Consider the following 24362-nt stretch of genomic DNA (forward strand, 5'->3'; position numbering starts at 1 on the left):
GTGTTGCGTGTGGGAAAAAAACAACTATTTGCTTTCCATCACTTGGAGATCAAAGGGAACCCCATAGTTTCTTTCTTTTTTTTAAATGCAACAACTCATGGGAGGGGAACACATATGTATTGATTTTGTGTGCCTTCATTCCTGATTTATGCTGACCCTAAGACAAACCTATCACAGGGTTTTCTTATCGAGATTTCTTCGGGGGGGGGGCTTGTCTTTGCTCTGCTCTGAGGCTGAGAAAGTGTGACTTGCCCAAGGTCACCCAGTGGGTTTCCATGACCAAACTGGGATTTGACCTAGTCCATTGTTCAAACCACTCTACCACACTAGCTCTCTATACATGTTGTATTGGTACTAAATTTGTAGTTTTACAAATTGTTTATTTCTGTTGAATGTAATGCCTTTTTTGATAACTAGCAACAGCAGAATCAAGCTCGTAATCGCTCAGGGACTAGTCCGGACATGCCTGTGTCGCACCCGCTTCCGGTAATTGAGGCAACCTCATTTAGGCATCCTTGCAGTCTGAACATTTTAAACTGAGACATCTAATGGAGAAGGAGACCTCAGGACGTAATGGGAAACGATTCTTGATCAAGGCATGACACCGAACAACCTGAAAGATAAAAAATATCGAGTCCAGTTTAACAAGACTGACTGCAGCTACTCACCTGCATAATACGGTATACAAGACTTTTTGCATTATAATATTCTATTGGGAGAAACAACTTGTTTTTTGTATTAATGTGTTCAGCATATCATTGAAACAAAAATGAAGGCTGTAATCCTAGGTACGCTTTCCTGAGAGCAAGCCTCATTGCATATGGGGAGAATTATTTAGTAACAGTGAATAGGATTGCACAGTAAGATACAGTCCTGGGAGGCATGTGGTCGCATGGGATTCTTTTGTAGTGTGAAAAGAAATAACCTAAAATGGGAGTTGCGGAAACTTCTGAACAATTTCAGCATAAGAGGTTGAAAATATAGCAAATGTTGACTGGTAAGATTAAAGCAATACTCATCTTTAACTCCAATATTTTAGAAAAATAACTCAGAGGGGGGATCTTAAGAGTAAAGAAAAATCAAAATGTAAATCCAAGCTTTCAGATATTTGGATGGGTTAGTTAAAACTAGACTAATTACAACTGAATTATAAAGGTAAAACTAACCAAAATTTAGAATGGACCTATGGTTTTTTTAACCCTTGCAGTTTAAAAGAGCCAGAGTGCAACGTACATTTTTCAGTTCCGCTAAAAGGAATGACAGCGATAGAAGACTGTTTAGAAATGATTTGCTGTACTTAAAAATATACTTCTTATACCGACCTACCTGTTGAACAAGTCTTATTACAGTCAATTTAGAAATTTTGGCAATGGTAAGGGAAGAATCATAGAATCATAGAGTTAGAAGAGACCACAAGGGCCATCTAGTCCAATCCCATTCTGCCATGCAGGAAATCTAAATCAAAGCATCCCCGACAGATGGCCATCCAACTTCTGTTTAAAGACCTTTAAGGATGGAGACTCCACCACAATCCGAGGGAGTGTATTTCACTGTCAAACAGCCCTTACTGTCAGGAAGTTCCTCCTAATGTTGACGTGGAATCTCTTTTCCTTTAGCTTGCATCCATTGCTCCAGGTCTTGTTCTCTGGAGCAGCAGAAAACAAGCTTGCTCCCTCCTCAATATGACATCCCTTCAAATATTTAAACAGGGCTATCATATCACCTCTTAACCTTCTCTTCTCCAGGTTAAACATCCCCAGCTCCCTAAGTCGTTCCTCATAGGGCATGGTTTCCAGACCCTAAGAGATGTGTCTTAGGCCCCATACAGACAGTCCAAAATAAATCTGCTTCAGGTCACTTTGGAAGTATGCTGTTTTAATGATGCATGTACTAATGTACTAAGAGTCCAGATGCCGCGCCAAAACCACGATCCAGTACTAAGGGCTGGAGTGCAGCTTTGGTGCAACTTCTGGACTCTTAGTACACAGTGACCTGAAGCAACTTTATTTTGGCCTGTCTGTATGGGGCCTAAGTTTTGTATTCTGGAGCAGGGCAATAGTAGTCCCTGAATTTTCCTTCTTTCCAAAATAAGTAGAAGAACAATGTTATCCCCTCTGTCCTTTCTCCCACTAAAGTATCTACCTGGGAGACGGAGAAAAAATTATTCTTTGAATCAACGGAACTCGTTTTGAGGGGTAATAAATGGAAACGTCACCCATAAATGTTTGCAGAGTACTGCCTCTGAGGGTGTTGGTTCATGTAAATCCCTGTACTGTACAGAGATTGAAATGCATGTAAAGATTAAATTGTATGTAAAATGCAGTCTCTGCTCATAGCCTAATCCAGTGATTTTCTGGTTTTCTGATCTGGAAAACTGATAATCCCCACCACCACCCAAACATCAGGGACCCGTACCATTTCATTGGCTATGATTCTCTTTTTTTCTTGGAGACTTTTTGTGGACTATGCAGCAACCCATGGACTAACACTCTTGAGTAGTACTGCTTTAATTAAAACAGTAAGGATGCAGAGAAGAAGCAAATCCAGCCATCATTTTTTTTGAAATTACATTATCTCAGCAAATAATAATAATAATAATAATTTATTTGCAGCCTGCCTTTTCATGGGGAATCAAGGTGGGTTACAGCATCAGAAAAGGACAATAAAAAACAATACACGTCAATATCAATCACAATAATAAAAGCAGGGGAGAAGAAAGTAAGAGAGACAAGTAGGCAGTAACTTTACTAGAACCAACAGAGGTCCAAATCACACTGCAGAAATAATCCAGTTTGAGAACGCTTTAACTGCCCTTGCTTAATGCTAGGGAATTCTGGGAACCGCAGTTCTGTGAGACATTTAGCCTTCTCTGTCAGAGAGGTCTGGTGCCACAATAAACTACAATTCCCAGGATTCTCTAGCACTGAGCCAGGGCAGTTTAAAGTGGTCTCAGACTGGATTATTTCTGCAGTGTGTTTTGGACCTAAAATCCCACATTCTTGTTGAATTTTAGTTGGGTCATAAAAATGATGAATTTTATTTGATCATATGTCTGAATTTGGATATAATCTCAGGAATGTTTGATCTGGACAGAAGCCCTGCACCATTTTCCCAACATTGAGGATACATTGGGGCTATTCAGATGTCATAATAAACCAGAATTGTTTTTTTGAGCGGGGGAGATGCAATTCTTAGAATTCTGTCTTATTGTGATAAGCCAATGTGGAGCAGCCTAGTTGTCCATGTTGGACCCAGTAACAGCAAATGCAACCATTTGCTTCCATCTCAGAACCTCTCGCTTACCTCTCTCCACATCTTCCCCTAGTTCTCCTGCTTGCAAGGCTTCCTTTTAGGATGGAGCCAGGGCAGTTCAAGTGCTGTCAAACTACATTATTTCTACAGTGCAGGTGCCTCCCATCCTCTCTCCAACTCTCCCTTGGTTTTCCTTCTGGCCAGCCTTCCTTGCAAGATGGAGCCAGGGCCATTCAAAGGGGGTCATTTCTCCAGTGCAGGTGCACCCCCATCCTCTCTCCCAATCTCCCTCTGCTTTTCTTGTTTGCAAGGCTTCCTTTTCAGGTGGAGCCAGGGCAGTTGGAGTGGTGTCAAACTGAGTGATTTGTGCTGTGCAGTGCAGTGCAGATGCCCCCCTGGTTCTCCTGCTTGCAACAAGGCTTGTGGAGCGGAGCTGCTCCTCCTGCAGCCCAGCCCTCTCGCAGGCTCATCCGGGGCGGAGTAGGGCCTTGGCCACGTGCAAAGGGCCTTCCAGCTGGGTTCCTGCCTGGCTTTCCGCCTGGGATCATGGGCAAAAGCAAGGCCAAGCGGTTCCGTCCAATGCCTTTTGCCCCCGCAGGGAGGATGAGCCTGGAGAAGGAGAGCCAGCCTGGCCCCGGAGCAGCATCTCCTGCCACGGAGCTCCTGGAGAAAGTAAGGATCCTGGCCTTTTAGGGGCTTGGCAAGGCATTGTTGCAGCCCCAGCCATGGAGGAGAGAAAGGAAGCCTTGCCCCCAGGAGAAGCAGGGCAGAGCTGAAGAGAGGAAGGGGGCATCTGCACTGAAGAAATCATGCAGGTTGATGCCACTTGAACGGCCCTGGCTCCAGCCTAAGAGGAAGCCTTCTAAGCAAGAGAGCCTGGGGAGATTGGGAGAGAGGCTGGGGGGGATCTGCACTGTGGAAATAATGCAGTTTGACACCACTTGAACTGCTTTGGCTCCATCCTGAAAGGAAGCCTTGTCAGAAGGAGAACCAGGGGGCAGATCTGGAGCAAGGCTAGGGGCATCTGCGCTGCCCAAATAATGCAGGTTGACACCACTTTTAACTGTCCTGGCTCCATCCTAAAAGGAAGCCTTGCAGACAAGAGAACTGGGGGAAGGGGGCATTTTGATTGTTTGGGAGGCATCTGCACTGCAGGAATAATGCAGTTTGACATCACTTGAACTGCTTTAAGGAATCCCAGAGTTGTAGGTGTTGTGGGTTTGGCAAGGAATTGTAAGGTGCCTGGTTGCCAGATGACCAGAAACAACAACAACAACAACAGAACCTGGTCTATTTTTGTGATTCTTGCAAAGGTTTACTAATGAAGAAGTAGCCAACCAACTGGGAATAGTGAGGATCTGTGGGTTGTTGTTGTTGTTGTTGTGTGCCTTCAGGGCTGCTGCCACTCTGAAGACTGAATCCCTTTTCTTCTCCTCTATGATTTTTGGCCTCCTTGGCTGACGAAGAAGCAGCCTTTGCAGCTTTAGAAGATTGCTTAGTATACGTTGTGCATTTTATTTGGCCCCATAGAGCTATGTGGGTTTTGGATTTTGTTGTATTTTGCCACATAATATGGTCAACATGGCTACCCAGGATCCCACCAGCCACAGATCTCATTGGATGTAGATATGAGTGTATGTGGAGGCGTTCAGAACACTCCAGGGATGTACTGTATCCACACTACAGAGATAATGCAGTTTGACACCACTTTAACTGCCATGGCTCTATGCTATAGAATTTCCTAGGAATGGTGGATTGTTGTGACACCAGACCTCTCTGACAGAGAAGGCTAAATATCTCACAAAAGTACAATTCCCAGGATTCTATAGCTTTGAGCCGTGGCATTTGAAGTAGTGTCAAACTGCATTATTTCTGCAGTGCAGATGCAGCTTAAGACATCTAAATCCCCCACCCTAAACTACCAACACAGGATGCTGAATGACATTGCTAAGGCAGTTAAAGCGGTGTCAAACTGCATTAAACGTGCAGTGTAGATGCTCCAAAGTCATGTCTGACGTGGCAACCCTAAGACGAACTTATCACAGTCAGGTTTCTTCAGAGAGGGTTTGGCCTTGCCATCCTCTGAGGCTGAGAGAGTGTGACTTGCCTAAGGTCACTCAGTGGATTTCATGGCCTATAAAACATGACTAGTCTAGATTATGGGTACATCTACACTTTAAAAATAATGCAGTTTGACACCAATGCCGTGGTTCCATCCTACAGAATTCTGAATTTTTATGTTTCAGCGGAGAATTGAACCCTGATCTCCAGACTGTAGTCCAGTGTTTCCCAAATTTTGGTCCTCCAGATGTTTTGGACTTCAGCTCCCAGAATTTCAGACTGTTGGCAAAGCTTGCTGGGGCCTCTGGGTGTTGAAGTCCCAAACACATGGAGGGTCGAGATTTAGGAAACACTGGTGCTGTCCAATGCTCAAACGCTACATGAAGCTGGCTATTATTATTATTATTATTATTATTATTATTATATTTCTTTATATCTTGCCTCAAGGAAGAGTTGTAAATCAGTGCCTGGTTTCTTCTTCATGTTACATATGATTGCTTTGCAGGTCACGTTGTTGCCAACTATTTAGAAAAACAGTAATTCCAAACTTGTCTGCTGCATTTTATATTATAAGGGATTACAACTGAGATTACCAGTTTACCACCCAGACTCCAGAGAGTGTCTCCACATGGCAACATTTTGCTTCCTTTCCCCGTTGTACGTATTGTTACTCAAGGGTTGTGTTTGTTTGCTTGGTAAATGTTCAAAGATGTCCATAAACATTTTGGTAATCTTGACAGCAATCCTGCAAAGTAGAGATACAGAAGAGAGTATTGTAGCTCCAGTTCTAAATGTGTAATCAGTGTGGCAACATTTTGTTGCAAATCCCACATCTTGTTGTGTTCATATATTCCAGCTGCTTGTCAAACTGCAATATTTCTACAGTGAAGTACCCATAACCGTTCTAGAGTCATGCTTTATAGGCTGTGAAACCCCTGAGTGATCTTAGGCAAGTCACACTCTCTCAGCTTCAGAGGATGGGAAGGTCAAACCCTCTCTGAAGAAACTTGCATAGAAAACCCTGTGAAAGTCCTGTCATAGGCTCGCCATAAGTCGGAAATGCTTTGGGCTGCATTTCATCATGCTGCCAACTTTTTTCTTTCAGTTAGTCTCAAAGGTGCTACAAGATCTCTCTACATACTGTGTAAAACCAGTTAGGCTGTAAAAGTTTGTGTAAATAGCCATGTTTTCACTTGATGCTGGCATGGCAGCAGTGTAGGTGCCAATCAGGCCTTTATGGGGAGGATATTCTATAATGGGTGGCACAGCACAGAAGTCTGTCTCCCACCACCAACAGCATCATGCCATGACTGGTTAAGTACAGCTACACCTGGCAATCCAGTGGCGAGGTGGTCCTGGCATTTCCAGTCTGGCATTCTCATCTCCCTAACTGTGTCCCCTCTCTCTCTCTTTAGCTGCAGCACCCCAGCGCTGATGTCAGGGAATTTGCTTGTGCCAGCATTTCCAAACTCTTGCAGCAGAAACAAACAATCCCGGCTTTTGTGCAAAGAGATGTGGTCCGGTGTTTGGGCCCCATGCTGCTCGATCAGAGCCTAGCAGTTCGAGAGACAGCAACAGGAGCTCTCCGGTGAGTGTTGGTGGTGGTAGTGAAATAGCAGAGCAGACTCAGGGGAAAACAATTCTCCATGAGCAATCAGCCAGTCTTCCAGTTCTTCCAAATGAAAACAGATTGCATATTGTATATTTATACTTTAAGTTCTTATTGTCACCAATAAATACAGTCAAAGGTAATAGCCCAGGGCACGGGACCAGACTCTGGTTTGTGATACCTAAGATAACTGAAAGTACAGAGAGCCAAAATTGATAGATCTTGTCACAGTGTAACCATTTGTGTAAAAATGTGCCCATACAATCACAACTCCTCCAGCACTTGGGAGACATGTTGCCTCTAATTCTTGCTAACTTAACTGGAGTAAGATGCTATTTGTGTATCAATTTCAAGGAGTATTCGTTAAGGGAAGCTGATTTGGATTGAAAGGGAGGAGATCTTCAAATTTTCAACCATACAAATCCGGAACTTGTTATGTTTAAGTCCATTTCCCATCCCCTTTTTGCAAACTGACCATTTCCATTTATATTGTCCATGATTAAATTATAAAATGTACTAGAATTGTTTATTGTTGTTAAGTGCCATCAGGTTGACTACAACTTACGACAATACATATAAGACAGCTGATCCCAAGGTGCAATGTCTTTATGCTTTGTTAACAGAAATCTCAGTGCTTGTGGAGGATTTGAAGTTTGTGATGACATGGTCACCAAAGATGTTATGACTCCTCTTGTAGCTTTATTGAAAGAGGTACGTGAAAGTATGGTGGCTCAGGGAAGGGACTGAACTGTGAATTAGGAAGACCTGGGTTTGAATCATGCTAGAACCATTTACTCTGGTTGGCAATGGTTCTCCTAAATATTGTTTTCCCCCTTGCAGTTAGGATCCTTCTAACTGGAGCTGCTGGAAATCCACACCAGAGTGCTGAGGATGTACTATGCTAGGTTGCCATAAGTCGGAAATGATTTCAAGACACACAACAACAACAGATGTACTGTGGGCTGATATCAGATAATTACCATGTATTTTTGGGAAGTTGAATGAGTTTTACACAGTGGACTTTGGGGGTCTCTCAGAGAGCTTCACAGGGAAGGAAATAGGGGTTCCGCAGTTTCATGAAGCCCACAGAGCTCACTTTCTCCACCCACCTTGAAAAACATTAGCACCAGTTAGGCCTCCAGGGAAAGGACATTCCACCAGTTGGATGTCACAGCCCAGAAGGCCTTCTCCTTTCAGAATGCAGGAGATGCATTTTACTATTCACCGCTTGCTAGGTGAGAAGCAAATGTTAAGGTGGTTAAGAATTCAAAAGGAGCAGAGGCCTCAAAATATAGAAATAAATACCTTGCAGCAGCAATAACAAAATAAGGGATTGCTTTTGCAGTACAAAACATTACTGTTCCTGAAATGAGCCTTTTTCTGGAGGTGGGAAAGAACTCGTACCTCCCTTGTTACACCACTAATTCAAGTAACATTTCCTCTGGAAATCTACATAATTGTATGCAGTAGGTCCTTGGTACCTGCTGGGGTTTGTTTCCAGGAACCCCTCCATGGATCCCAGAATCCATGGATGCTCAAGTTCTACTAAATACAATAGCGTAGTCAAATTGCGCCCCTTATATAAAATGGGAAAATCAAGGTTTACTTTTGGGATATATATTAACATTTTCAAGTCGTGGATGGTTGAATCCACGGATATGGACAGTGTGACCAGATGTCCTAACTGCAAAGGAGAACAAAGTACCACAAGACATTCAAGACAAATGTAGCACATTCCAAAATAAAAGCTTAAAAACACTTGGTTCTTGGTTGTGCTCAAAATGGGGGACATTTTGAAATTCCACCTGGACAGATGGTTGAAACGTAGGACGTGTCCTGGAAAAGGAGGATGCTGTATTACTAGAAGCTGATTATTGGCTATGCTTTGACTTATTCTCCTTTTGGTTTCGCATCCACTTTTTTTTCCATTTTGTTTTTGGACTGTCGTCATCAAACAAGTGTCGGGCTGGACTTGAGGAAAGCAATGGCTCTCTAAAGGAAGCCAAAGACACCAACAAGAACTATATTGAAGACATTGCATATGAGGCAGTGAACCTGCTCTGGAATGTCTGGTAAGCAATAAAAGGATAGTTTTAATGTCAGGGCCATCTGAGAGGCATCCTGGGCAAAGTGCCTCCTCCATCAATGGGACTCTATGCTGGGCTTAAGTGGCAAAGGCAGATGTGCCATAGCACAGGAGTTGCATTGTGGGAAATGTATACTGCAGTTCCCACTAGTGGCCCAACCTGATTTCAGGAAAGTTTGCAAAAGCTCCTTTCATTTCTCTGTTAGTGAATGCAACAGTACAGCAGTATCCATATTCAACAAAGAAGACTGCTTACATGTTCTGCTACAGTATCTGAAGAGATTTCGTACAAATGTGGATCTTGCTATTGCAGTGGGTAAGTATAAAAAAGGCGTTGATTTCCTCACTACAACCATGCAGCCAAATATGATATAATCTACTTCTCACTGTTATGCAGAACTAGGTTACCTTTTGTGAACGACAGTTCCCAGACAGCTACTAGCCACAATGGCTAAGAGATTCGGAGAGCTGCAGCCCAAAAAGGACCTTTTCTAAGATCTAAATAAATTTTTGTGAAGTCAAAGGCTTTCATGGCCAGCATCCATAGTTTTTTTGTGGGTTTTTTGCGCTATGTGGCCATGTTCTAGAAGAGTTTATTCCTGATGTTTTGCCAGCCTCTGTGGCTGGCATCTTCAGAGATTGCCTGGAAGGAGTTGGGGTGTGTGCGTATATACTCTTCTAGAACATGGCCACATAGCCCAAATGAGCAATTATGTGGATGAGATTTGGGGCAGGATTTTTTTATTTGTATGTACTGCAGAAATTTCTATCCTGCTTAAGGTTGTGATTATTACTTTTTCCTCATTCCACAGTAGTATATAGTGGGGGAAATGACAGTAAAAAATGCAACCACCTTAAATACAGCAGCAGATGAAGATCAGATCCAATAGCAGCAGAGGCAGAACTGAGTGGTTTAAAAATGATGTTTAAAAATCAATAAGAATAGCACAGAGATCACATTGTGTGACTGTTCTTGGAAGACAAAAGCCCACAATAACAAAGGTGGCTATACAGAAGCAGATTTACACTGATGAACTTTCTCCTTTTTGTCCATATGTCTGTATGCCCATGGGTCCCTTTAGATTAATAACAACCATCAGTGCACCAAAATATCTACAAAAGTAAAAGAAGTGAGGCCAAAAACACCTGCAGATTTTATCGGATACCTTTTACTGCCAGTAACTAAGCATTTCAACTGTGTGTGTGTGATCTGTCCAAAAGTTGGGAATCCACCAAATGGCAGTGTCATTGAAACGAGATGGAGGTCATCTGGGAAAACCCAGAAGGGTCAAATTGGGACCATAGAAGAGCCAGGTTGAAACCAACAAGACTTGGGTTGGTCCGCAGGGCCTAATGTTCCTCATTCTTTTCTCTTGACATAAATATGGTACAGCTAAAGACTCAGATATTTCTGACAGACAACTTGGAATTGTGGCCTCCGTTTAAAAGTTGATGGTCTTTTCCTGTCCCCACAGCATCCTGTTTGCAGGCAGTGACAGAAGACAACCCAGACCTGCTTTTATCCTTTGATGCTTCAGTACATCAGGTGCTGGAAACAGTCATGCTGTCATCTGACAAAGACATGGAGCACATTCTTTTACGGACACTGGTGGCAGGCAGGTTTTAAGTGAATATATTGTTGAATATATTGTTGCTCGGGGGTATTTCAGGAGGGGATGTTGCTCAGTGGAAGAGTACCTGGGTTGCAAGATAGTCTCAGGTTTAATCAGTAGCATCTCCAGGTGAGGCTGGAAAATTCTTGTACCTCAAATCCTAGACAGCTGTTGCCAGTCAATGTAGGCAGTACCTGAACTAGGTTGATGTAAGGTTACTTCCTATCAGTTTTGGAATAGGATGTGTAAATTGGCTGTAAAGACAAATTAGTTTTGTTGTTGTGTGGCTTTAAGTTGCTTCCAACTTAAGGTGTCACCCTATGGCCACCCTGTCATGGAGCTTTTTTGGCAAGTGTCTTCAGAGGGGGTTTGCCATTGCTATCCTCTGAGGCTGAAAGAGTGTGACTTGCCCAAGATCACCCAGTGGGTTTCCATGGCTGAGCCAATATTCGAACCCTGGTCTCCAGAATCATCATCCAGAGCTCAAACCACTACACCTGGCTTTCAAGACAAGCTAGACAGCAAAACAAAGAGCCTAGTCTAGCCATTACTTCTCTTCCCTCCTCCTAGCCCCCTGCATGCTCAGGGAATTAGTTTATTACATGTCCCAAACATTTAGAAAACACTATTAGCCTGGTGTTAGCTAAATGGCTTCCAAAGATTTTAACCATTGAATTCTACCCGGATTTAGCTTCTTGACTGATTCTCAAGAGGAGATCATTTTTACTGAAGTTTGTGAAGTTGTTTTAATTATGAGTTCACCCCTGCCTCCTGGGATTTTGAAGCATGCTGGCGATGCAATTTGATCTGCACTTTAACTGGGTCGATGTCACAGCAACACAGACAGGGCCTGCCAAATTCCTGTAGCCTCTGCAAAATAAATTTGACTCCTTTGATGCATTGAGATTAGCAATTGAGCGATAAGCACCACATGGACTGTGATGGTTGCTATGTATGCATGATGCAAAAATCAGGGATATTAGTCAGTTGGGCTGCATACACTGAAAGCAATTATTATATTAATTGATCCTGTCTCTGTACCCTTCTGGTCCATTTATGTTGGTTTATGTCCTCAATGGTTTGTACATTCCCATTGTACAGTGTTAAAAATGAACATTTAAACATTTATTGGTCAGTTGACAATCTATCTGTTAAATGTATTCATTATCACAGTAGCCAAAGCTAAATTCTGAATGCCTGGTTGAAAATCCAAAAACATTAGGCACAAAATGCATTGAAAGCACAGTTCCTTTCTAAACAACCCGGTCAGTGGCTGAGACATCTTCAGAATAAAAAGATCTTTGCTTGCTGGAGGAAGGACAACACTGTTGCATGCACTGAGTATTTTAAGGTTGAATTCCATTAAGATTTTACATTTAATGTGTATTTAAAGCTATGCTTCAGTTAATGAAGCAGATGTGTTCCTGGGTTTTACTACAACAGAAATTTGGATACCAGAGGTAAAAATAACATAGAAAGGATGATAGATTTCTACAGTATAAAAAAGAAAAGCGGCCCAATATGTTTCAGGAAACTTTTTATTCAAAACTAGTATTATGCACATCTGAAATGAAACAAACAAGTCAGATAAGTTTTTGCAATAGTAAACAAAAATATGTTGTATCTTCTAGACACCACTTGAAAGCTTCCAAAATGCATTCTGGGATGATTTCCCCCCCATACCAGACATGCTCATTTAGTGATTCTGGAGGCAGCTATTTACCTTGCCTGTCTAACAGAAGCACACACGGCTACAGTAGGATCGTCTAGAGTAAATCCCATTCTTTCCCTGCTCACATTTTATTGCATTGTTTACTTCAGCACACTGCTGCAACCCAACAGGGAAAGTCAGGATTTCTCCAGCCCTGTTACCTACCTTGAGTGTCCTTTAATGCAGAAAGGTAGGAAATAGATCATAGAATTATAGAGTTGAAACAGATGCCAAGGGCCATCCAATCCAACCCCATTTTGCCATGCAGGAATACACAATCAAGTACTCCTGAGAGATAGCCATCCAGCCTCTGTTGAAAAACCTCCAAAAAAGGAGACTTCATCACACTCCGAGGCGACATATTCCAATGTCAAATCGCTCTTACCATCAGGACGTTTTTTCCTAATGTTTAGGTGGAATCTCTTTTCCTGTACTTTGAATCCATTGTTCTGTGTCCTAGTCTCCTAGATGAAATAAGTAATGCTTGATTATTTTCTTATTAGTAAAAATACATAAGATGGTTCTGTAAGATAGTAGAAAGTTAGTGGGAACATACCTGGAGTCAGATGGTGGCTGCAAGTTTTGTTTTGTTATTCTGTACTGTCCTGATGATGCTATGGTGTCCATGATTGGTTGATGCCTACCTTAATCTCTTCCTTGCTTAAGGTGTCACTTGGAATATAAAGAACACCCTACCCTCTGCCAGCCAAGCAGGCACCATTAATGCCATCCTGAAGATTTTCTCGGAATGCTTAGCAATAGACGCCGGTGAGACCGTTATCCGGATGAAGGAAGCGGAAACGGAAAGATTGAAAAGCTCTGCTGAGTTAGAACCCGAGGCAAATGTGACAGAAGTAGACAACACAGTCCTTAAAGAAGATGAGGAGATGGAGGAAGTGCCTAAAGAAACTGCCAAAGGGCAAAACGATGTTTCGGATCTACTTCCAGTGAGTGGGGTTGATGCTGGCTTATGGAGTGCTAAACGCAGGGGTGTAGCTTTGTGGGAGAGGCAAAATGAGAGCATTGTCTTCTCCAAAGAAGAGTTCTATCCTCAGTGAAATTTTCTCCCAAGTTTCTGACAGTTCAGTTACTTTAAACTTCCGTTGAGCATTTAGAAATGCTGTTTAGGCATTAGGAGGGCAACTAAAATGGTGAAGGGTCTGGAAACCTTGCCCTATGAGGAATGCCTTAGGGAGCTGGGGATGTTTAGCCTGGAGAAAAGAAGGTTAAGAGGTGATATGATAGCTCTGTTTAAATTTTTGAAGGGATGTAATATTGAGAAGGGAGCAAGCTTGTTTTCTGCTGCTCCAGAGACTAGGACCCGGAGCAATGAATGCAAGCTGCAGGAAAAGAGATTCCACCTCAACATTAGGAGGAACTTCCTGACAGTAAGGGCTGTTCAGCAGTGAAACACACTCCTTCCTCGGAGTGTAGTGGAGTCTCCCTCCTTGGAGGTCTTCAAACGGAGGCTGGATGGCCATCTGTCGGAGATGCTTTGATGAATACCAAGATCATCTATGTCATGGTATTTCTGATTTCTAGGTATTATTGTGAAAGCTGGACAGTGAAAAAAGCTGACTGGAAGAAAATGGGTCTTGGAGGAAACTGAGCCTGAACCCTTCCCAGAAACCCAAATGATCAAACTGAGGCTATCATACTTTGTACACATGAGATGATGTGATAGAAAAGGTGATAGTCTTTGCTAAGGAAGAAAATGGTGAGAAAAGATAATGACCCCATTACAGGTGGATAGATTCAGTTGAGGAAGCCACATTTCTGTGTTTGCAAGGCCTGAGCAGGTATCTTTTAGATCTCTCATTCATAGGGTTGCCATAGGTTGAAGCTAAGTTGATAGCAATCAACAACAAACCAGCTGAGAGGAAAGACTGCTGCCCAAGAGTCCCTGGCAAACCTCTGCCAGTCTGCATAGACAGTACTCATCCAAATGAAAAAAAGTAATCTGAATATAGTCTGGAAAATAGTAACAAAGATTCCTATCATCTTTGTTTTATAGCGCAATACACAGGAAGTGAAACAGGTAGCAGCTTTACTTCTGGCTCAGCAGACAGCCCTGGAGATCATTGTTAACATGTGCTGCAATGAAGGTATGTATGTTGTCTTCTCATTTATTTGGTGCTACTGTAGCAGAATTAGCACCTTTGCTTGAATTCCTTAGTCACCAGCACCCTACTGTTCTTTCTCTTTCCCTTTCCTCTTTCTTTCTCCCTTCCTCCTACAGCCTCTACTGTTTTTCTTTCTCACTAGTTTTTCTCTCCTCCCAATCCCCACCATAGTGCTCATTTGGCCTTTCTTTCCCTCATTCTCCTTCCTCTAGTTACCAAACAGCGGAAATTTATTCTCTCTCAGCGGAAATTTATTCTCTCTCATACATTTTATTTGAGCCCTGCAGAGGAAAACAGTATTGGGGTTCCTAGAGGCCCTGTGAAGAAATGAATCTCCCAGGTCTGCCTCCAGCTTTGTCTGTACATGCGGTTAGGGACACCTATCAAAACATGGTACTGCAGGCTAAGACAAATTTGAGTTAACTAGCATTCATTAGTTCATTTTAAAAACAAAATACAGTCAGCCCGCCACACTTGTGACTTTGACTTTTGCAGATTTGATTATTCCTGGATTGGATTAATATGTTCTCTCTAGGTCCTCCAGTGTGACTCTGTGGTCAACGTCCACCATTTTAATTGCCATGGCTGTGTCCTGTGGAATCATGGGGTCTGTACTGGAGGCCTCTAGTAGAAAGTTCCATAAACTGCTAATTTCAGGATTCAATAGGATGGACCATGGCTGTTAAAGTGTAATCACATTGCTATAACTGGATGTAAAAAAAGGGACCCAGGATTTTCTTTTCATGTCTGTTTTGTACGTTTGTAGATCCCTCTGATGATGAATGGGAAGAGTTATCCAGTAGCGATGAGAGTGATACTTTTATGGACAACAGTTATGATGAAGGAGGGACGTTGCTGTCACCGCTGTGTCTTTCAGCTGAGATTCACACAGCCCTTATGAACCACCTTGTGCCTAAGAAGGTAGGATCCATCTTTCATCCCTGATTCCATCAAGACCTGAATCACAGGTCAGAATTTTGCAGCCTGAGGGCTTCCCTTTGGAGGGAAGGTCTGGTGCAGGCCAAGGCATTCCTTCCACTCCCCTTTCTTTCTTTCTTTCTTTCTTTTTTTTTTTTTTTTTTGGAAAGAAATTTCAGCTAAAAACATTCACCCAGATTCCATTTTGTAACGCTGCCTTGTCCCCAACAATCAATAGGAGTGATTACATGTTACCTCTGTTTGCTCAGAATGGTTTGTACAGTAGCATGGTGAAACCCTGGAATGTGTCCACCCCTTTGTAAATAATTCCATAGCTAGTTAATTCTGTACTCCAAAAGGTGACTTTGTACTTTTCTTTCTGGAATGATGGGCCTAAAACGTATTGTTAATCCTGACTGGGGCAGAGCATGTCTACATGGTTCAATACATGACTACGCAGGCCATTTGCAGTGATTTTCCCCGGCCCTTGATGATGCAAGGCCAGAGTCGCTCCTCTGAGGTCAGAATGAGACACCCAGCCATGGGATCTATTCTGGCTTCTCATTTCTGGCCTCAGGCAAAAGCACAGTGGGACACTGTGTAGACAGCCACCTGGTATAGCTCTGGAACATACAGGTAACAGTTGGGCATTATTCTAGCCAGTATAGATCTAACCTCAGTTAGATTTTATTTATTTGTTTGTTGTTCTTGAATGCCTTCAACTAATTTCCAACTTACAGCAACCCTAAGGTAACCCTATCATGGGATTTTCTTGGCATGTTTCTTTAGAGGGGATTTGCCATTGCCATCTTCAGAGGCTGAGAGAGTGTATGCCCAAGGTCACCCAGTGGGTTTCATGGCCAAGCTGGGATTCGAACTCTGGTCTCCAATGCTCAAACCACTACATCATGCTGGTTGTGTTTACTTTATATGCCACCTTTCTCCCATCCTGGGACCCAAGGCGGCTTCCATAACATCTAATTAAAAGGTTTAAAAAGGTTTTAAAATCAGTTTTAAAACGTCACATTAAAACACTATAACATTGATTAAAAACCATACAAAAAAACCCAGATAAAACATACATCTACATTTAAGAACCTTTTTGGATTCAACAATTGATCCAGTGAGTCTACTTTTTGAGAGTAGCAAAGGACATTCCAGCCAGTCTTTCTGTCACATGAAAAACAGTTTTGTTTTTGTTTGTGTTTGGGGTGGTGATGGTTTTAGAGCTGTTCATTTAAAAAGCTGGTTATTGAAGGATATCTGATGGACAGGAATTAAACTTGAAAGCTAGGAGGAGAAGGGGGGAAAAGAAAAAGCCATGACTAGCTAGGCTTTGCAGATTCCTTCGCTGCCATAAGAACTAAGAACACGTTTTTTTAGAAAATATGAAACAAAGAAACAAAAATGAAAGGCAGTGTTCCTAGTAATCTTAATTTTGCTCCCTGTTCTACACTCTTGTCTTGCAGAATCCTATCAATAGCAATGTTTTGACAGCAGTCCTCTTGCCAATTTGCTGAAGCATAACAGTATTTTTTCCTCTTTCTTTTCCTAGATACTCGAAAAAACTGCTTTTCCCAGCAATGCTGCTGTTGACATCTGCACACATAGCCCAGCTTGGAAGCCACTGATTAAAAAGTAGGTGTTAATTCATTTTTATTGTGTGGCTAGTTGCCTTGCTAGGATGTCACTGTTTCTCTATGCGCCATTAATGGCTATATCCTATTAGCTGTTGTTGATTAAGAGAACTTGAAATGGATCAAGCTTTAGTGTGATCCAACCAGGGCACTGAAAATGTGTATTGTCTGAATAAGTGAAGTCATTTAAGGTTGGTAGTCACCAATTCTGTGACCTTCTCTCTTTTTTAAGAAAACAAGAATACAGTTCACTCTCCATATTTGCAGCTTTGACTTTTGTGGATTTGATTACTTGCAGTTTTGATTAACATGTTCTCTCTAGGAATCTCTAGGTCCTCTAGCACAACTATGCCAGAAGTTGACCATAGAGTTGTGCTGGTTTGAGTGCTAGCCTATGACTCTGGTGACCAGGGTTCGAATTCCCGCTTGGCCATGAATGCCTGCCTACTTGGTGACCTTGTGCAAGTCACACTCTTTCAGTCTCAGAGGATGACAATGGCAAACTCTTTTAGGGTCACCATAAGTTAGAAATGACTTGAAGGCAAGCAACACACACAACAGGGCTTCTTAGGCTAAATCCTCCTGACTGCACCCTCTTCCCTATGACATCATTTGATGTCATCCCAGCTTTGGTTTAGGTTCCCCCCCCCCCCCGGTTGAAATGGCTCTCCAAAAGCATTGCTAGTTAGCTGTAAGCTAAAATGCTTTGGGGGTTTGTTGGTTCCTACCCATTTGTCCCACCCAACAATGGAATTCAACTCCTGAAAACTCTGATAATCAGTTTCAAGTAATTTCCTACTTATGGAGATCCTAAGGCGACCTAATCATGGGGTTTTCTTGGCAAGATTTGTTTAGAGGGGGTTTGCCATTGCCTTCCTCTGGAACTGAGAGTATGTGACTTACCCAAGGTCACCCTGTGTGATTCCATGGCCAAGGGGAGATTTGAACCCTGGTCTCCAGGGTCCTAGTCCAAGACTCCAACCACTGTACCATGCTGGCTTACACAATGGTTTACATTAGGCATGGGTAAAGTGTAGCCTGTGGAGCAGATGTGACCATCAGACCCACCCCAGTCTTTTAAAACCTTTTTGCCCAAACAAGTTCAAAACCACTGACAAGTGCAGTAGTGTCACCCCCAGTACGCCAACCATGTTTAACCCCCGTGCGAATGGCCAAAAATGAGCAAGGGGGGGGGAACACTCAGGTAGTCATGTGATGCGACTTCCTATTATGTCTGGTGAAGTCCCACGGGGGGTACATTGGTGAATGCCCCTTGCCTTCTTTGCAATTACCCATCGGTGGTTTAAATGATTATATGTAAATCCATATAATGCACACAGTTTACGTTGATTTAAGTTGCATATTGTATGTTCCCTTTCCTGCTATGAAAAGATCATTCTGATGTGAAACATAGAACTCTGTGTCCTAAATAGGTGTACCAAACTCCATTCTGATATCTCAGTGTTGCTGGAGTTATCATGTTACAAACACAGGATACGCTGGACAAATAAGATGAAGCTGAATCTTCACTTCATTCAGCCAATCAGTAGATAAAGTCTCTAGGCAAAACATTTCTATGAAAATAATTGTGTGCTGGTTTGTTGGATTTTATTTAACACATCACTCAAGATGGATAATAGCTATCAAAACCAGTCATAAAATTCAATGAAATCCAAAAACAAAGGTAAAATAAAAACTGGCAGATGCCATAGATAAAACTTCTAATAAAATTCATAAACCAAAGGCCTGCCTTAACAAGAAGGTTCTTGCCATCTATAAAATGCTGTCAAAGAGGATGCCAACATTTCCTCCCAAGCAAAAAATTCCATAGCTTAGGTGGGGCCATTCACATATCGTTTGTGTATGTTTGAGTGTGTGCACATGCATAGACGCTTAGCTGGATGCACATGCTACAAACATCTTGTCACCAAGCTCTAGTTCCTTTTGACTTAGTGTTTTGTTTTCCCTGTCACCAGAAACTTGCTGTGGTAGAATAAACATAAGTCTTTGTCTCCATCTGAGTTTGACACTGCTTTAACTGCCATATCCTGGGATTTGTACAGTAGTTGCTAAATATCTCACAAAACTACAAATCCCAGAGTTCCATAGCATTTAGCAATGGCAGTTAAAGTGATGTTAAACTGCATTAATTCTCCTGTATAGATGAGTCTACGTCTCTCTCAGTCCCATGGCCAGCATGGATTTGTAGTTCCCAGCAGTAACTTTTCTCCAGTTTCTGCCTCCCACCAATATGTGTTCCTCAGCAGATTACCCATGTGGGAATATAAGGATCAACCAAAAAAAAGGGGGGGGGGAGGCCCCTTATTTGCTGATTAGAAGAAGAGATTAAAGTACATATTGATTCTTTTCATTTTTTCCACTTCAGATTGAACATGGTTCAGTACAGAGCTCTAACCTGCCTTCATAGCATCTTGTTAGTGTCTGATGTGGATTGTCTTGGGGGAGCGTCCGTCCTTCAGTCCCTCTCACATCACCTATCCCAGTTAATTTTTTCTCAGCCAGGTATGTTTTGGGCATCTGTGCTATACCTGGCTCACTGCTGGCTCTGCTTCTTCCCTTTCTTCCCTTTTGCTCCCCTTCATCCCTCTGCTGTTACTTGCTCTGTTTCCTAGTCCAACTCCCTGCCATGCAGGAATACACAACTAAAACATCCCCAGAAGATGAACAGCCAACTTTGTTCAAAGGCCTCCAAATAAGGAGAGTCCATTTAATATTCATTTCAGTGAAATTAGATTCTAAGTAAGTGTGTAAACGTACTTGGCAGGATGAGCCTTGAGCTAACTTTATTGGTATTTATACTGTTGGGCAGAATTTTCAACACAAGTGGAGTTTCTGGAAGCCGTAACCAGTGCTTTGCGGGCGCTCTTGCAAATGTTGGCATCAAATAATATATCTCAGGTGAGATGTTTTCCTTGTCTCCCTCCTCATAATCTTTTTATTGAGAAGGGCAATTCTGTTTTTCTTGTTGGAATTTATGTGATAGCTGTGAGAAGACTCTTTCTCTCTCTCTCTCTCTCTCTCTCTCTCTCTCACACACACACACACACACACAAACACGTATCTGTAAGGAAGCCTATGGAGGGTGTGGTGAAGCTATGCACCGCACCTTCTTCAGCATATGTAGGTTAAGGGACACATCAAAGGGGAATACAGCTTAACTGTATTTGTAAAGTGAGATCCATAATAGCAAGAGGAGTCTGTGTGCTCCATGGGAGGAAAGAGATCTGATATTGGACACTCATATTAAGGCAAAGAGTCTGCCTGCGTGTGTATGGCAGGGATGGTGGGTTGTAAGAGTTGAGGTGAAACAGCAGACATGAATGATCGGGAGGTCTCCCTTTACCTCAATATCTGTCCTGTTTTGCCTTTGGGAAGCTAATCAAACTCCCAGTCTGAAGCCTCAGCATTTTAAGCAGGGCATGAGAAAGAGAGAGAGTTCAAGCTCACCAAGGCATCTGTAGAAAAGCAGTGTGATCTAATCCAATCTACGTTCTTCATGAGTCAATAGGCAGTCCAGGAAAGCAGTCCAAATGATAATCTGAAAGAATAGTCAGAGTCCAAGCAACAAGCAGTCAATCAAGGAACGGGGCACCAGCGTGGCTTTCTCCCAAGGAAAGTGGATGGTTGTCAGCCATACTAGACTGAGAGAGGTGCTGGGATATTTATAGCCCAGCCGGGTCTCGGAGGTGCTTTTTATTAGTGGTGTGCTTTTTCCTTAAACATCAACGTCTTCCTTTTTCCAGGCATCTCTCTGTGGTAGGTTTGTTTCTTTAGCTGAGGTTTGTGGCTGTCATGAACTTTGCTTTTGTAGCTGCTGGGAACTCTGCTCCTGTGCTGGCTGCAGGCTCACCTCCTGGAGTTGCTGCAGATCTGGCATGCCCCCTGGGCTCTCATCCTCTCCATCAGAGCCATCAGACTCAGAGGACATGCCAGGATCCTGGAGGCAGGGCATGACAGTATCCTTTCCTATCCAAAGGATTCTCACATTCCCTTTGTTATTATTATGTATACATATACATTGTCGAGACTGTTCTAACAATGTGCACTTGGGCTGCAGAATAGCACTGCTGCACGTACATAAACGAGTTTATATTCTTTACTGTCTCTGGTGCTAGAAGAACACGGAAGGGTTCATAGACAGTTCTAAAGTGCTATATTTCTTCTTTTGTAAGTTTGATACTTGGATGGGGGGAAATTACTCCCCTTCCCTCCCAAAAAACTTAGATAGAAGCCTCCAGCAAGATTTAAGTTTTAGTCTTTAAAAATAGGAAGGCTAGCCATTACACCTCCTCTCCATTGTTATTCTTCTCTTTCACCCCCACTTTATTCTTCTCTTTCACCCCCACTTTAAATATATATATATGCTTATTATTTTAAACAGAGCATGACACCTGAGCAGCTGATGACATTGTGTGAAGCTGGTATTCACAGTAGTAACATTAGTGTCCGTGTAAACGTAGTTAGCATTCTGGGAATTGCTGGAAGTGTGCTTGCAAAAGTGGAAGACACTGCAGAAACCCTAAAGGTAAAACTTGGTGGTGAGATCATCCTTTCTATTTCTATTTTTTTAATCAAAGCAATTGAGGTACTGCTTGCAAGATGGTTGTATTGTTTTGATGTGTGTGTGTGTGTGTGTCATTCCAGATGATAGGAAAATTCCTCCTTGATGTTACAACAAAGGATCCTTCTCTTGTGGTAGTGGGAGAAGCTTTGGATGCCCTCTTTGACGTTTTCGCTGATGGAAAAGAAGCTGAAAGGGCAGCGGAGCAAATAAGACTGCTCCATGTACTTAGGGATTTCCAGCCAGTTTTCAAATCACGAGTAAGTGTATTGTATCACAGTTAAGAGGGAGGAATGGAGGGGATTATATGGTTTACTGTGTCGGGCCCCAAATCTCAGAAACTATAGTTGCACCCACTGTTAACAGTAACTACATTAAAAAGCTCCCAATAAGTCACTTGAACCTGAGATGGCCAAAGGTGGCCATAGCATAGCTCTATAATTTTGACTACTAAAATGGAAATCATAAAAAATTTGGAGACTGGTGGGGGAAAATATCATCGTGGATAAATTTTGGAGGAGGCCTTTGTGTGTGCTCTAGAAGGTTCTACTTATGCAAGGCTTAACTGATCCAGATGTTTCACATGCACATAGTGTGCAGTTTTTAATAAAAAGTTTCTTGAAATAGTCAGATGTAGCCATGTCAGTCTGGAATATCAATATGCAAAAGGATCTTGTAGTACCTTTGAAATTAACTAAGCAAAAGACATTGTAGCATGAGCTTTCATAGACCTGGTGTATTTGGTTGCATCTGAAGATGTAGATCAAGTCTATGAAAGCTTATGCTACGTTTGTTGAAACGTGTTGAACTGCTCTTCTTTTGGGGGGTGTTAAAACATATTCCTATTCCTTCCATATCATTTCTGCACTAACGTTAAGTTTTCTGTTAAAGAAGTAATGCCTGGAACATGCTCACTTTGCTAACTGCCCAGTTTGAAGTTTGCAATCTTCAAGCTATCACAGTTTCTGAAGGAGTGAAGGAAATTAATGTTTTCTTCCTAAGTATATCATTGCTTTGTGCAGGTGATATCTTTGTCCTGGTGTTGAAAGGGACAATTGCTTTTGTCAGATGACTTAGGTTGCTGCTCTTTGAAGAATATCAGTAAAGTGATCTCTCTTTATTTCTTTTTCAATTGTAGATACGGAAAGAAGGAAAAGGACAATATAGCACTGATCAGTTATGTGTGCTGGACAATGTGAAGCTGAATTTAAGAAGATTCATTGCTTATCAGGAAACACTGGAGAAGAAAAAATAACTTTTGAAGCATAAAAAGACCATAAAGCTATATTTTTTGTTATTATTTGTTAAACATTTTTGACCTGGAATTATATACCAACTTGTAGTGAAGAGGAGAGGAGTGTGGTATGTTTGCTTTGGCTGAGAATTTTTTTACAGATGAAAAGTAAAATTTGAAATAAATGATGCATTTGGCATCCACAAACACCAGAATGTTGCCTTAACATCATGATTGGAAACTTTTAAACTCAATTCATAAATCAGTTAAACCAGCATCAGATCTAGCAGCCTGCCTGCCTAAAATTGAATGAACATTTGAGATTCATGGACAAAAGCCTGTCACACATCTAATGTTTTAGACCTATACATGGATTGGAAGGGCATCTCACAGGTTTTTACCCTTCTTCCCTTATTTCTTCCTCCTTTTCACATGATACTCCCTCATTTGATTTCTACAGCTAATCATGGCACATTTAGGTCTGCACTAGTTTTAATTAGTAGCCATAGTTAGTACAAGCCAGAATTAACATTAATATTAATCTTGGTTGTAAATGGAGGAAATTTAATGTTAACATTAAAACAGTGCAGATACATTACTGTACTCTTGATTAGCTCTAGAAATGATTACAACGTTCAGAACTTAAGAAGTAAGATGGTATATAAATCAAATTAACGACAATGGTAATGATTATTAATAGAGAAGGAAGAGAGCTTGCAAACCTGGGTTATGTTCCTGATCTTATCCACATTAGAAAATCTAAAATGTATCTTCTTGTTGTTGTGTGCCTTCAAGTCCTTTCCTCATATGGTGACCCTAAGGCATTCATATCATGGGGTTTTCTTGGCATGTTTCTTCAGGGGGGATTTGCCATTGCCATCCTCTGAGGCTGAGAGAGTGTGATGTGCCCATGAGTGTCCATGGGGACAAAAAAACCTTAACTCTTTCAGCTCGTAGTATATATTTATTGTACTTTCTAAACTAGGAGGAAGAAAATTCCAGTCCCTGGTAGCTAGCATTGGTCTTGTAGGTGCCATGGATGGGCAAATATGAAATGTTTCATAGATGATTGGATATACAATAAGATCCAAAATTTCCAAAACAGTGATGCCTTTATTGGGTCAACCAAAAATGCACAAAATGAATCCCAGTCCTGGGAAAACAGCAAGATAGATAGATAGATAGATTGCATTATGCAAGCTTTCAAAGTTCCACTGGATTCTTCAACAGACAAAGGTGTTGAAAATTGTACAAGAGAAGAAAACAAATGACAGTGTTAGACTCACAGGCTTACATTTTCTTGAGATGTTGCCTTTGTTGTCAGTTAGGATGCTCTGGAGGGATAGCGATGCAGCTGGAAGCCTCACCTCTCTTTGGCCACATGGGCTCTGGGAGACAAAGAGTTATAAAACCCAGGCAATAAAATTTCAGCTCCATTAGCAAAAGAAAAAGTCGCTGTTCTTGAGATCCAGGCTGTTTATGTCCTGGGTGAGGCCATCTGCCCCTTTCTTAGGCCGAGAACATTGAATTTCTCAA

General features: G+C 42.0%; 1 protein-coding gene and 1 long non-coding RNA gene across 5 annotated transcripts; one reads left to right on the top strand and one right to left on the bottom strand.

Annotated features, from left to right (window-relative positions):
- Nucleotides 1-363: 363 nt before the first annotated feature.
- On the bottom strand, nt 364-3729 carry LOC121914218. Its single transcript, XR_006100490.1, has 2 exons — nt 3304-3729; nt 364-613 (listed from the first exon to the last, which is right to left on the bottom strand). It is a non-coding gene; the product is annotated as an uncharacterized LOC121914218 (long non-coding RNA).
- HEATR3 (HEAT repeat containing 3) lies at nt 542-24067 on the top strand. 4 transcript variants are annotated; one of them, XM_042437446.1, is made up of 16 exons: nt 557-680; nt 5819-5970; nt 6729-6901; nt 7546-7633; nt 8882-8994; nt 9215-9324; nt 10484-10624; nt 12999-13279; nt 14347-14437; nt 15222-15376; nt 16929-17011; nt 19397-19533; nt 19841-19929; nt 21413-21556; nt 21676-21852; nt 22731-24067. In XM_042437446.1, exons 3-16 carry the CDS (start codon nt 6849-6851, stop codon nt 22845-22847), a joined length of 1779 nt encoding a protein of 592 aa, XP_042293380.1. In that variant the 5' UTR covers nt 557-680; nt 5819-5970; nt 6729-6848; the 3' UTR covers nt 22848-24067. The 4 variants fall into 4 exon arrangements, with proteins under 4 accessions (XP_042293382.1, XP_042293380.1, XP_042293379.1 ...); XM_042437447.1 differs by lacking the exon at nt 557-680 and adding an exon at nt 3789-3924; XM_042437448.1 differs by lacking the exon at nt 5819-5970 and having other exon boundaries at nt 542-680.
- The last annotated feature ends 295 nt before the right edge of the window (nt 24068-24362 follow it).

This window comes from Sceloporus undulatus, chromosome 8 (genome assembly GCF_019175285.1).
Source record: "Sceloporus undulatus isolate JIND9_A2432 ecotype Alabama chromosome 8, SceUnd_v1.1, whole genome shotgun sequence".
In the NCBI taxonomy this organism is placed as follows: domain Eukaryota; kingdom Metazoa; phylum Chordata; class Lepidosauria; order Squamata; family Phrynosomatidae; genus Sceloporus; species Sceloporus undulatus.

Coding starts and splice junctions, on each gene's coding strand:
- HEATR3 (XM_042437445.1), top strand. CDS start 3,799: ATGGGCAAAAGCAAGGCCAAGCGGTTCCGTCCAATGCCTTTTGCCCCC. Junction 19,930..21,412: donor CATCAAATAATATATCTCAG/GTGAGATGTTTT, acceptor TATTTTAAACAG/AGCATGACACCTGAGCAGCT. Junction 21,853..22,730: donor AGCCAGTTTTCAAATCACGA/GTAAGTGTATTG, acceptor TTTCAATTGTAG/ATACGGAAAGAAGGAAAAGG.